At 41.9% G+C, this 14,752-nt stretch overlaps 1 protein-coding gene and 1 long non-coding RNA gene across 5 annotated transcripts in view; one reads left to right on the top strand and one right to left on the bottom strand.

The window, feature by feature from the left end:
• Positions 1–14,752, top strand: part of tncb (tenascin Cb) — a 105,354-nt gene that overhangs the window by 25,201 nt on the left and 65,401 nt on the right. For all 4 annotated transcript variants that reach the window (XM_079687205.1, XM_079687204.1, XM_079687203.1 and 1 more), the window contains exons 2-6: positions 9,335–9,886; positions 11,104–12,324; positions 13,536–13,799; positions 13,887–14,002; positions 14,418–14,571. In XM_079687205.1, the coding sequence (XP_079543331.1) occupies positions 9,400–9,886; positions 11,104–12,324; positions 13,536–13,799; positions 13,887–14,002; positions 14,418–14,571 (2,242 nt within the window). In that variant the 5' untranslated portion in view covers positions 9,335–9,399. The remainder of the gene's footprint in view (positions 1–9,334; positions 9,887–11,103; positions 12,325–13,535; positions 13,800–13,886; positions 14,003–14,417; positions 14,572–14,752) is intronic.
• The window catches only part of LOC307043023, a 135,173-nt gene that overhangs the window by 107,120 nt on the left and 13,301 nt on the right, over positions 1–14,752 (bottom strand). The window lies entirely within an intron of this gene.

The raw sequence follows: 14,752 nt of genomic DNA, 5'->3' as shown, positions 1-14,752 counted from the left end.
GATATTATACATATGAATTTTACTCTTATGTATGTAGATAGTATAAGAAATGTGAAGAATATGACAGTTTAATGGTAGAGGTATACACACATATTGATAGACGTCTTGTAATGCGCTGTTGAGGAACCTGTGACCCAAGATTTTCATTCATTGCATACACCGTAGTTGTGTATATGATATGTCAATAACCTTTGAAAATCTTGAAAGGGATGTGCAAAATAGCCATTATACAGTCTTTAATTAACTATTAGTAGAGAATAACGAGTAATGAATATACTTTATTACTCGTTTCCATTCATGTCAATTGCAGATAAATGTTTAGTCTTCTCAAGCACCGACAATCACCTTCCCTGAATTTTACTCAGGTGTAACTAAAGTCTGATTTAAGGGTTGTTTATATTTCACATCATTCATCAGAATCTGCAAAGTAACTCAAATAAGTGTAGTGGAGTAAAAATACCATGTTAACCTCTGTATTGTAGTGGAGTAGAATTACAAAGTAACAATGAGCTGTCATGTGGGTATATATTAATGCTGCGCATTACGGACACAAGCGATTTTCAACCATTTATTAATTATATGTTTTACATTTGATAACACCAATGTCATGGCAACTTCTAATTGTGGGAAAAACGAAAACGTTCTGTAGAGACGTCCCATAGAACATTTTGCGAAACAAAATAGCCAGCATGTGTAGTTCTGGGGGGGTGTTCGATTCCAGTTTTGGATAGTCTGGCGTGGTTTCGTTCCATTTCAAACAGCTGTTTAACGCTAGGCTAACCTTGGCGACCTGCCACTCCAACATCCAATCCCAGAGCTTGAAGATTTATCACAGGGACTGTAGTCCTAAACGATAGCTGGGGATTATGGGTAGTGTAGTGTCTTCGGCCATCCTAAACTCCTCGAGGCCTACGTCTGTTTCCGGTTATTTTTATTTTGAAATTCAGTTCCTGACGGACGTCAAAAAATCCCGAGATTATGGAAATAAACCAATAAATAAAAACAAGGATAATTATGTGTTATTGTTGAGTAAATAACAGTTTGTTATTTTTGAAAAGAATAACAAATTGGAAGGAAAAAAAGATTTGAAAAATACAGATTTCAGTATCCTGAGGCTCTCAGTCCCATTTATGTTCCTCACAGACGGCAACAAAAGTCAGAAATTATACGATTTAAAATAAAAGCAATAATTGTGGCTTGATATTGAGTAAGAACATGTTTTTATGAACCACACAGCTTCCGGTCTTCCTATAACACGTAATGCCGTGAGACTACCAATAGAACACGAAAAAAAGGGGAAAATCGTGTTTGTGAACACGAATCACTAGATTAAAAATCGTGTTGGTGAACACGAAATGCCATGAGACTGGGTTGAATGATCATATAAACATGTGCCTCGGAAATAATTTTTTACATTAATGGTGACCAAAGCATTTGAGACCCACTGAGATAACACTGAGGGAGTCCTTTAGCTCACTGAGTCTCTCAGGAGAGGACTCTCCTCCACTTTGTTGTTGAAAAAACTCCTTATATCCGTTAGCGTAGCTCGCTAGCACCAGAAGCTAACAACAACGATCTCCGGTACCGGTGCGCTCTCTCTCTCTCTCTCTCTCTCTCTCGCTCGCGCACACAAACACAAAATGGCTCATTCCACACACACACAGAGCCGAGCTTTAATGAAACACAGAGACCCAGACGTAATAGTACTGTATCATATTATTTTCGAATCAATAATCTTTCAAAATATGAATTTAATTTTTTTTTTTTTATAAAATGTTTTCCTCCTGGTCTCTCGCGCCCCCCTTGTCATGCCCCTGCGCCCCCCACTTTGAGAACCACTGCTGTAGAGCATGTTTTTGCTTGGAAAACAAATCATTGCTTTTGAAATATGAACCATCACTTATATCTTTATAAGTACCTTCTTCTTGTTGTTTTGCCTGCAGGAATAATTCACATAGTTCACTGTTCTTAAATATAGACTTAAAGAGCATCTTGCAGGTTTTTTTTTACTTCTACATTTATGCTTAAACTTGCTTGAAAATTACAATTAAAAAAGTGAATGTAGGATTTGATATATTTTTACGAGACATAAGGGCAGGAATTCAGAGGGAAAGGAGCAATTTTGAGCTCTGCTCTTAAAAACGGCTTTTTTTTAAGGCCATACGTCAAACGCGTCATATTACATCACACAGGGGAAACATTTTCGCTCTCCGACCTCGGGTATAGTTAGTAGTTGCGTTGAGTTGAGCGGTTGTGTTTTAGTGAGCTGGTATTTTTCGGTAGTTTTACATTGTATTTCACCATTTGTAATCATGGTGCAGTATTGTGTTTGTGCAGGTTGCACAAATACCAGCCTGTCAGGACATCGAGTCCATAGTTTCCCTCACGGGAAAGGGACCGGAGCTAGCGTTCGTTCCTGGGTGCGTTGTGCATCCACCTCCCTGCAGCACATACTCTCCACAGCTTTGTCAGGAAACGGTATTACATCTCTCTCCCCCTCCCCTTCGCTGCTCTCTCTCTCTCTCCCCTCCGGTACTCAGCTGTGCACCCTCCTCGACTACACACCTGCTTTCCATCAAGCCATTTACAACGGCATATCAACGGAGGCTCCACAACCTTTCTCCGCCAGATCGTCAAGTATCAGCCGTATCTCGCATCTCCCCTCCGGTACACAGCACCGTAGTGTGGAGTTGCATTAGGTAACGCGAGATACGGCTGATACTTGAGGACTAGTTTCTCTTATGGATCAATATCAACAGTCCTGCCAGTAACGTTACTATATTATCAATGCTACTTTAGTTATAGCCTGATATATGATAGCTAACTTCACAATGTTGTGATGTGACGTTAGCTAACATTCTGTAGCTAACACCGGTCACTCACCAAGATAGCTGCCCAGTTCTCCACTGGTTCTCCTCACACCACAGCTCAATTTCTCTCCGATAGCCGTTATTTCTTCTAATCCTTGGCTGCTCCTGGTCTCTTGGACGCCTAGCAGGCTCATAATTATAAGGTTGTGGTCCGTCATATGCATTGGAATATTCATGTTCAACTTCTTCTGTGTCTTCTGTGTCGAAACTAGCATTGGGATCCATGTTAATTAATACGTTACACCGGCCGCTCTCCCCCTTGTTTCCTCCTTGTTTCCCCCATGTTACAGTACGTCACACGCGGGAGGTCACGTGCCGAGGCTTTTTTATCTAGTGTATTCATCATTTTCCTACTCATTTATTCACAGGTGTCTTTAACCTGGAAGTTGCTCTTTAAGGGTTCCCAACAAGGGTACATACACAAATGTATCTGTTACAGGTATCTGATTGTAAACTCCTGTTGTTCGATCTCTGCGTAAATCAAATCTGACCCCAAGAACATACTCAACAGGTTCAACAATCTCCCACTTTTCTTCAAAGAACCTTTGTCGTTTGGATCCTGTATTAAAGGATGTGAAAGGATTTTCTAGCAGATCAAAACTATTTTCCAACTTTTTACCCAAATCAGTGCCTTGGACCTCTGAACTGCAGTTGAGAACTGCATCTCTTGCTTGTCTATGAATATCATTTACAAGCTCTTCCATGGACCCCACCATTGCTTCGACAGTACTCTCAGCAACACCAGATGCTTGTAACTGGGCTACAACAGAACCACACATGTTTAACATGTGCCGTTTATCAAAAGTAACCTGGGAGGTTATGGAAGTGTCAGTACAAACTGCCTGAGAACTTGAAGATTCATCAGTTTCTCGTTGAGTGTCCACATTGCCCATAATAATAGTTGAACCAGTGTCCCGGCTGACCACATTTCAAACGTAATGACTTTCTGGGATATAAACCATGGTGGAATTTCAAATGCTGACAAAGCAATGCAGAACTTTTGTGGTGTCCCTTACAGATAAAACAAATCAGCATATTTGCATCCAGTGATGTATATAACTTATAGATATCAGTGTGCAGAAGCCTTGCTCTGAGTTCTGAGTTCTATTCCAAAGGGAATATTCAGTCCTTACTCATGAACTTCGATCATGTCAGCCACTAGGTTTACCATCTGTCGTCGTGTACCATCCATCAATGTCTTAGCTGTTGTATGCTCTTCCAAGATGTTTTCTCCCCCTAGCTTAGACTGGAGAACATCTCTGGCCATCTAGAACAGGGGTTCCCTAAGTGGGGGTCGCGACCCCCGGGTTGTCGCGAGACCCAGAGTGGGGGTCGCAAGATGATTACAAAATAAAAATTGAAAAAATTAAAATAATCAATCTAGCCATCTGTATAATGTATGGATTTTCAAAACAAAATACAGTAAAACTATGGTCGCAGGCCCAAGTTGGCCTGCATGGTCTGCCTACAAAACAAAAATAAAAAAACGTTTATGCAGCTCCAACAACAGCCTCTGATCTGATCATCAACAGACTTCATGAAATGCTTCATCGGATGCATATATTACATAATAATCTCTATCTCACCCCTAACACATCTAAATCTACTTTCAGCATTGATAAATGTTCATAAAATACATCCATTGTTTGTTCTATATGCTTCTTGAAATCGTAAAAAACACGTCGTTTTTCTAGAACAGATTACAAATCGCCTTAAATTAATTCACTAGCACCCCGTTGACAGGGGTTGCCAGTCTCTGGCACTGTTATTTTGGGAGTCGTGGGCTGAAAAGTTTGGGAACCCCTGATCTAGAAGATAAAGAAGAATCATATGGGAAGTCATTATCTTTGGCATTTCTGCATACAAATTATAGCTTATCTGCATAATATATCCATGTTTAATGATTAATAACTAATTGAGTAAATTGCAAAAGTGTAGGCCCCTGTACCTCATTGGCTGATTCCCGATCAGTGTGGACTCTTTTCACTCCACTGTCTCTCTCAAGAACTATTCTTGCACCTGATTAATCAGACACCGAAGAGCAGGGCCGCCTTAATGCACGGGCTGACCTGGGCTGAAGCCCAGGGGCCTACGGAGATCGGGGGCCTATCATGAGCCAATTAAAAATAAAAAAAATAAAAATAAAAACTCTTTTTTTTTATTTCGGGTGGGTTTTTTTTTTTTAAATAAACAAATTCTTGGCTTTCATAATAGGAAACTTTCATTTCCAAAATCACACGATAAATACATTTTTGAATCTTGTAAAGGGAAGACAACAGCTCTCCCTCGCCACTCTGCTGTTCCACAGCGCCGCCCCCCTCCCTCCACTGAAATTATTATTGTAAGACGTAGAGTAATGATAGATAACACAGCAAGGTCCGTTACAGTTTGTTTTCATCTGATTTAAAAAAAAACAAAGTCTTGGCTTTCAGAATATTAAACTTGTTTCGGCAAATTCAGATGATAAATACAACTTTGAAGCTTGTAACGGCATAATTACAAGCGGAGAACGGAGTAACTTGACATCACAGCAGGCATAACAACAGCCGATGTTTCTCGTGAGGGTTTTCCCCGGGAAACAAACACAATACACACAAACGCAAATATACACAAACACACACACACGTCAGAATGAGAATATGTTTCACATGTGACTTATTCAAATTGCGAGTGATTGAGTGAAGAAAAAGTTTGAGTGGCGCTCGGAAAAGGAAATTGTTGAGGGAAAAGGAGTTTCGAGACAAGCAGCTATTACAAAAAATGCCGAAGCTTACAGGTTATTTTAAACCTGTAGGCCAGGATGAGGAGGAAGGACAGATGAGTTCTGTACCGAGCGGTAGCGGTGCCGGCCGCGGGGCCTCGGAGACAAGTAGGCCGTCTGGTTCTGATAGCGATGGAGTAGCGGGAGAGGAAAAACAGACAGGAGGGACATTATCTGTTGGAGGAGATGGAGAGGACGACGAGGACTTGCTACGTGGAGGGGAGCCAACGGCAACCGGACAAATACATGAGGGAGGCCCGATACGTCACTCATATGGAGGAGAGGACCAGGCGCGTGTAGAGCAGAGTGGAGAAGTGCGATCACAGAGCCTGCCGAGGCTATAAATGACTTTGATTTGTTGTTTAAATAGGGGGCCTACAAAAACTATCAGCCCCAGGGCCTGATGGCAGGTTAAGGCGGGCTTGCCGAAGAGGATGAAGCATTGTTCATGGAGAATGAGGTGTCTGAAACGTCCGACTCCAGCAAAGTGTGCGATAGATTTTGAAGCACAACTGCAAGATAGATAAAAGAATTACATACTGCAGAAGGAAAAAAAACATACTTTCAGCCCTCCAAACGATGTTAGAGGGTAATCTCCCAACAGAAAAAACTCAGTATGATCCCTGATTTTTCATTGTGAGTCTGAATCCTACCTACAGACATTTCTGTAGACACTTTGACTTTAAGGTTCCCAGCTTGTAAAAGCTCCTAAAAGACATCTGCATCCACCTCTGTCCCTGACTCATCAGTCAAGTGCAGCTCACTCTGTAGTGGTAAACCTAACTTTTCTATGACTGAGAGAGAATATTCAAATGTACCACCTGACAACCATGTTTAACTAAAACAAGATTCATTTTTTACACTCAAACAATCAGTGATATGTATTAAAGTTATCCATACCTTTCTGAAGAAATGTACTGTAGCTTTCATAGCCTTCTTCAGTCTCAGCCACTTTCACATATTTTACTTTCACCAACATGGTGTGCTATAAGAATACAAAGTCATTATTAAACATATTACAGACATGTCTAACAGACCTGTTGCCACAAAAATATAATTATGCATTTAAATGTCGTTGAAATAATTTAGCAAAAATCTTTCAAATTAATTAAACTACTACAAATCAGACTGAACACCCACAAACCAGCAATGTAAAGTGTATGGTAATACTAGTGCCTTTTAATACACATTCTCTTACCAAACACAGAGAGCAACTATGATCACATGCAACCCAACTCCTGCAACTGCAAACACTCACAGCATGACAATAGCCAAGTCCCATACAAGGACCTGTAGCTAATTAACAATAGCAGCCAACCAAACACCTGCAGCTGATGCAGCCCAGTCTCACAGCATTTCGTTTTATAGTCACAAAATGTATTTCATCTATTGATTTGTGTTCAGCAACACGATTTTTATCATTGTTTTCGTGTCAAACAGAACGATTTTCGAAAATCAACGAAAATCCTGTTGGTGAACATGAATCAATAGATTATTTTGTGAATATAACACAAAATGCCGTCAGACTGTGTTGGCTGATGATACAAGCAATGGCGCAGCAAGATGGGTGCCAACTAATATTACTAACATGTGTTGCTAAACACCTGTAGCCGCTGATAGTAGCTAGTATTGCTAACAGTGGAGCTCAACACCAGCGGCTAACGATAGCAGCTAGTATTACTGACATGTGGAGCTAAACAAGTGGCTACCGATAACAGCTAATATGACTGACAAGTTGAGCTATTAGCCTCTACCGTTAGCCTCGGGTGTTTAGCTTCACATGTTAGTAATATATTAAAGTAGCATATATTAGCCTCACATCTTATTAATATTACAGGAGCTACTATCGTTGGTCACGGGTGTTTACCTCCACGTGTTAGTAATATTAGCTACTATGGCGTTTAGCTCCACCTGTTAATATTAGTTGCTATCGTTAGTCGCAGGTGTTTAGCTTTAATTATAGCAGCTAAACTTACTAACACTTGAAAGTTAAAGGTGGGGTAGGTAAGTTTGAGAAACCGGCTCGAGATACACTTTTTGTTATATTCCATGGAATGCTCTTAACATCCCGATAGCAATGAATATCTTAAGTGCTTTGACAAAAAATCCATAAAAAAATTCATCTGTGGAAGCTGTAAAAGGCACGACCAATCATTTTTAGCCTTCCATCTGTGCACAAACTGATCTCCTGTCCTCATTGGCCATGTGCACTTTCGTGTGTGTTGGAAGAGGGGCTCTGTAAGGAAATGGCAGATTTGTTCCGGCTGTGTATTTTCAAATTCTAGCGCACTCGAGCTGGTTTCTCCAAAATTACCTACCCCACCTTTAACACCTGCGGCTAACAATAGCAGTTAATATAACTAACAGCAGTGGCGGTTCTAGACCAATTTGACTGGGGGGGCCACTGGGGGGGCCAGTTATTTTCTGAAGGGGGCACAATAAATGCAGGACGAAAAAGAGAACTAGACAGTATGAAGTAATTGCGCATAAAAAAACAATGCAATACAGTTATTGGTATTTGTTTCAGTACACGTATTTATTTCAGATATATCTTATAGGTATTACTGTTAGCTTCAGCTTAAGTTATAGTATAATTTTTGCACTAACACCATATCATATTTATATAAAAATAAAGGCAATGAACAGTTACATCTCTACTTTACATCTACAATTACACGGATACAATAGTTTAACTCGCCTTCAATTATCGTGGTAGTCTCTCGAAACGTAGGTTTCAATCAGTCTTTCTTGGATGCAACAGCCTCTGATGATCCGAGATGAAAAGTCTTTGTTTTTCGCGTGCTTCAGCCGGCCAGTGAAAGTGAGTGCACCGCTCTAATGGGTCCTGAGTGCACCGCTCTAATGGGTCCGACTAGAATGACGAATAACGTTAGTTCCGCCTTTTCCGTCATTCAATAAATCGTGTAATAAATCATACATTTTTCATTTTTTTCACTTTTTTCAATTTTTAGGGGGGCCACAGGGGGTACGAGGTCAGTGTTAGGGGGGCACTGGCCCCCCCCTTAGTACCGCCCCTGACTAATACATGGAGCTAAACACCCCAATGACAGACTTTGTAATGATATTACAAAGAGGTTAGACTAAACAACCCTGGCTAATGATAGCAGCAAATATTACTAGCACGTGGAGCGAAGACAGCAGCCAATGTAAAATCATTAGTATGTATGTAGCTGAAGATAAGCGCTGGTTTATTAATCAGCTAAAGAAATAAATACCTGTACGAGGCTACTGGGTCGAAACATTGACTGAAGTACTTACCATTTTTTCAGTTTATCCTCCATATAGAATGTGGTGGTATGCTCCTCTGACTTGGTCTCCCGCCTCGACTGCGCACACACAGTCACAGTCACGGCCACACTCAACAGAGCGACAGCCAGTGACCCACAGAAAGAGAGATTGTAACTATGTAATTAAATCAACACTCTAGAGTTGTTTGGAGAATTCAACAATTGACTCCCTTTTTCAACACGAACTCGTTTTCAATAATAGCTATCTTGGAGTTGAATAACACTTAAAATGAGTTGAAACAATTCTATTTAAATTCCCAACTCCAACACTGAAAATATAACGCTTTTGATTTTACTGGGCCTTTTTCCAAATAAAGACGTAAAGAACACAGTAATGAGCATGGAAAGTGATCTTCTTAATTTGTTCTTTCTGTCTGTTCTTTATTTTACTCTAGGACTAAGGACAAGAAGACCTACTTGATACCTGAATAGACTGTTGTCTGAGTGTCAGGGTGTCATCATGGGCATTAAAGGCTTCCTCTTGGGCTTTGTGAGCGTGACCCTGCTCCTCGAGATGTCCACTGGTGGCCTGGTCAAAAAGGTCATCCGCCACCGAAGAGATGCTCTGAGTCCGAAGCAAACCCAGGAGAACATCACCCTGCCCCACTCCGACCAGCCGGTGGTGTTCAACCACGTCTACAACATCAACGTCCCCTCCACGTCCCTCTGCTCCGTGGACCTCGATGCCCCTGGTGATACCGATCTCAAACAAAAGAGTGCCCCGATGGACATGCAGAACAGCGAGCACATGGAGCACACCATGGACGGAGACAATCAGATCGTTTTCACCCACCGCATCAATATCCCCAAGCAGGCGTGCGGCTGCGACAACCAGCTGCCCGATATCAAGGACATCCTGAGCAGGCTGGAGATGCTGGAGTCCGAGCTGTCGAGTCTGAGGGAGCAGTGCAGCGGAGGGACGGGCTGCTGTGGAGCTCAGGTTACAGGTAGCTGTGTACCCTTCACCGTATTTAATGTCTCTCTCCTTCAGTATACATGTGAGGTGAACTCAGGTGAAATCAAACCCTAATTGGATTCAACGACATTGTTTCGAAAGCTGGTGGATTTAGATTTCATAGGTAACAAAGCAGCACCGTTTTTAAAGCTGAGCCAAGCAATCATTTTTAGCAACATATTTGCATCTTCTTACTCATTAACCACACATTGTCTGTATTTCATATTAGTGTCACCCTTTTTACAATGTAGGGATAAGTTAATTGCTTTGTCTTCCTACCTTCTACTCATTGTTTTTCATTCCGTGTTTTTGAAAACGTGCTGTTTCTTCATTAAAGGGGCTGGTGAATCATCACAATCCAACATTTACCAGCAAACATTGGAATGCAAATAATGATCAGATTCTCGTGATTCTTTAAAAGATGACTTTGCTAGTCTCGTTAGGACTTGAATATAATACGAAGCTTTGTAGCTGCCAGTTGTCAGTTATGGGCTGTCAGAGCACCTTTGGGAAACATTCAGGTTTGTACGAAATGTTAAGTCACTATGAATGTATTTTCAAGTGTTTAATTTAAATTGGACAGAAAAAATTGTTGTTTTTATTTTAAGTGGAGCCATGAAAAATTAGAATTGCCTCAGGAATGCCAGCTTTGTTTCTATGAGCATGGTCAAATGGAGACCACATCCATAAAACTAGTCCAGATTACCCTACAGCCCGTGCCGACTGGAGTCAATGAGGTACTTTTCCCACTACATTGACAACAAAGTCTTTGAAGATCTGGAAAGATTCACCAAAAACCAAACTAGTTTTTTAGTGACCAAATAAACAGCAATGTTCAGATTAATTACTTATTCATGTTTTAAATAAAGGTGAATGTATTGTTGTATTAATATCACTCTATAACCATACGTTACATAGTCTATCTGTTCATTTTGGCTGTCTTTTCAAACTAATATGGTCCAGACGTTCTCTACAGTGGACATACTGTAACATTTTAAAATAAAATTTAAAAAAATTCTAAATTGCAAGATGTTTTTTTAACCCTAAATAAGTAGGAAATCACAAAAAAAAAAGGAAATTGGAAGACACTTTTTTCCCTCGGGTCCCAGGAGGCTATAATAGGGCAAGTTACCTTAGAAATGGATGCATTGCGCATTTTATTGAATTTCTTCTTACAATATTTATTTTTCCTGTGTGGTTGTTCCCCAGGTGAAGTGTCCACAAAGCCCTTCTGTAATGGCCATGGTAACTGGAGCACTGAGACCTGTAGCTGCATATGTGAGCCTGGATGGAAGGGCCCCAACTGCACCGAGCCTGAGTGCCCCAACGACTGCCAGGACCAGGGCCGCTGTGTGGACGGCAAATGCGAGTGCTTTGAGGGCTTTGGTGGGGACGACTGCAGCAGTGAGCTTTGCATGCTGGACTGTGGTGACTATGGCCACTGTGTGGAGGGCTTCTGCCTCTGTGAGGACGGCTTCATCGGGGAGGACTGTGCCCAGACCAACTGCCTCAACAACTGCCTCGGCCGCGGGCGGTGCGTAGAGGACGAGTGTGTCTGCGACGAGCCGTGGACGGGCTTCGACTGCTCCGAACTCATCTGTCCAAACGACTGCTACGACCGCGGACGCTGTGTCAACGGCACCTGCTTTTGTGAAGAGGGCTACACCGGAGAAGACTGCGGGGAGCTCACCTGTCCTGGCAACTGTAACAACCGTGGCATGTGTGTGAACGGCCAGTGTGTGTGCCAGACCGGCTACATTGGAGAGGATTGCTCCAAGCTCACCTGTCCCAAGAACTGCAACGAAAGAGGCCATTGCTTCAACGGGAAATGCATCTGTGATCCAGGATATGAGGGTGAAGATTGCTCCATCCTCTCCTGCCCCGACAACTGTAGCAACAGGGGCCAGTGCGTTAACGGAGAATGTGTGTGTGACGTAGGCTTCCAAGGCGAAGACTGTAGCGAGCTCTCCTGCGCTAACAATTGCCAAGACCGTGGTCGTTGCGTTAACGGAAAGTGCATTTGTAACAAAGGCTACGGCGGGGAGGACTGCAGCACCAAGACCTGTCCAAAAGACTGCATGGGACGTGGTGAGTGCGTGGACGGCAAGTGTGTGTGCTTTGTCGGCTTCTCTGGAAAATCCTGCGGTGAGCTGACCTGCCCCAATGACTGCCTGGACCAAGGTCGTTGTGTCAACGGACAGTGCGTCTGTCATAAGGGCTTCACTGGCGAGGACTGCAGCGAGAAGACCTGTCCCAAGAACTGTCTTGAGAGAGGTTACTGCGTCGATGGCGAGTGTGTGTGTTACGAAGGTTTCACAGGGTCGGACTGCTCCATGCTGACCTGCCCAGAAAACTGCCAGAACCAGGGACGCTGTGATAACGGAGTTTGCGTTTGCGACGAGGGCTTCCTTGGAGAGGAATGCTCTGAGGGTAAGATGGTTCATTCACTGAGAGTAATCCTTACAACTGGGCAACTTAGAATTTACAAAGTCTGCAGTCTATTTCAATATACTACCAGTGAAAGCCAAAGTCAGAAACATTCTACAAGTATTGGCATTAAACCTGCATTATTGATTTTTTGGCCACTTAGGGTCAGATAACAAGCTTACAATTGTATTGGCCTATTCTAATAGTCTAAACATAATGAAGTGTGCATGTAAGCGAATATGTTGCCTGTTCACACATCCACAAGTGGAACAAGAAATTCAGGAGAATATTGAATGTCTAATTGAATGTCTAATATTCAGTTTTGTTCAGTTTTTGTTTTGGGAGTATGTTGCATTATGCCTGCTGCAGCTTTTGGAAATAGCATTTGAGAGTATACAAATATATTGTTAAAAAAAAAAGAATTAGCTTTAAGGGACTAAAAATATTGAGAAGAGCAACAACATTCTCGCTGCTCCTTTCAAATAGACAAAGAACTGACATTTTGGGGATGAGTTACAAAAGTGATAAAGTTTCACCATTGATCTTTCAAGGAGAATTGGTGCTAGAAATCGTACATCAGTGGGTACTAAGCTAGTTCTATTGTCTTTAAACCAGATTTGGAAGTGTTACTAAATGCAATCCGTTACAATTACTAGTTACCTGTTAACTCAGGCAGTAGTCGTATAGATTCACACTTAAAGTATTAGCCTACAGAAAAAGTACAGTCTACAGAGAAGAGATAACATCTCATCCTGTAAGTTTTTATTAACATTGTAATCCTGCTTGTAATCCTTTTTTTATGAGACAGTAATCTGATAGCTTTTTTTGTGTCCTGATTACGTCACTCTTAGCCTGCAGTTAGCTTTTTCATCATTGCAAATTCACAAAGTTGACTTGATATGTATTGATGATTTGGTTTTATTTGCTTAGCTTATTGCTTTAAAATAACCAGAAAAACTACCAAATTAAAAAACATGGCTCTAAATTCTGTAGTACATCTTCAGAATATATATTTATGTTAAAGTAACTTTAAACCAAATTCTATAAGCATCAACTTGATGTTTTCTTATAATATCATGTCAAAATGTCAATGACAAATGCAAGTCAATGAATATTCCCATTGGACACCATCCAGTCCTCGTAGAAAACTCTCCTTCGATGCTAACATTTTATTACTTCAGCACAGATGACTGATTTTCTGTGTCTCTCTATAGTCTCCCCACCAAAGGAGCTGACAGTGGAGGAGGTCAGCCCAGAGACAGTGGACTTGTCCTGGAAGAATGAGATGCGTGTCGCAGAGTATCTGATCACATATGTACCGACGGCCGTTGGAGGTCTGGAGCTAGACATGCGGGTGCCTGGGGACCAGATAATGACCACCATTAAGGAGCTTGAGCCTGGTGTAGAGTACCTGATCAGTGTCTATGCTGTGCTCAACAACAAGAAGAGTCTTCCAGTCAGCGCTCGGTTGGCTACACGTACGTCAATCTCCTCTGCAGCTTTTTTACAAAATCCCATGTAGAACTAGATGAAATGTAGTGAGAGTTTTTTGTCTTGCCTCTCAGATCTGCCTGAGCCTGAGGGACTGAAGTTCAAATCAGTGAGGGAGACGTCAGTGGAAGTGGAGTGGGATTCATTGGACATTCCATTCGATGGCTGGAACATCATCTTCAGAAACACGGTGAGTCCTGCTTCCCAACAGAGCTTCTGTATTCCAGTCCCTAGAGCCTACCAAGGCCTCTACAAGTATGGAACATTTTCCTCTGGTAGAGACATTTTACGCCCCAGTGCAGAGCCCCTACTTTAAATTCAGTATTGGTCTAATAGATGAGGGTCATAGTGGGTGTCAGCTCAAATGACCACTCAGCACAGAGCTATTGATACTTTGCTTCATGCTTTATTTTCTTTGTTGAGTGGTCATAGAAACTTTTCCATGCAGGGCTACTGGGATTTACTCAAAGCCACATTTTATTAAACTGAGTCAACTCTTAACAGGAAACAGAGCGCCTTTATGTATGCCGTTCCTCCCACTCACCACATAATGCCAGCACTAATCTTTGTAGTGGTTGATGACTGGTGTTTTTGGGTGCTGGCAGAAAGAGGAAGATGGTGAGATTCTTAACTCCCTCGGCCGTCCTGAGACCACCTTTGAGCAGTCGGGCCTGGGCCCCGGCCAGGAGTACGAGGTCAAGCTGGAGGTGGTAAAGAACAACAAGCGTGGACCGCCTGCCTCCCAGAACGTGGTCACAAGTGAGTGTGCACATTCACACTGCCAACTGGCTTATTATTATCCTGCTTTTTGACCTTGGGGAATGTTTGACTTCAGCAGGATGTACATGTACTCAGTTGGCAATGAAGCCAAAACATGTGTTACAAAGATTGCATTACAGAACATCAATATTGTCCATCGTTTTAGAAATGATCTTCTGAA

This window comes from Notothenia rossii (assembly GCF_949606895.1).
Source record: "Notothenia rossii genome assembly, chromosome: 6".
In the NCBI taxonomy this organism is placed as follows: Eukaryota; Metazoa; Chordata; class Actinopteri; order Perciformes; family Nototheniidae; genus Notothenia; species Notothenia rossii.
The sequence above is the reverse complement of the archived record's forward strand: the minus strand, read 5'-3'. Positions and strand labels throughout refer to the sequence as shown.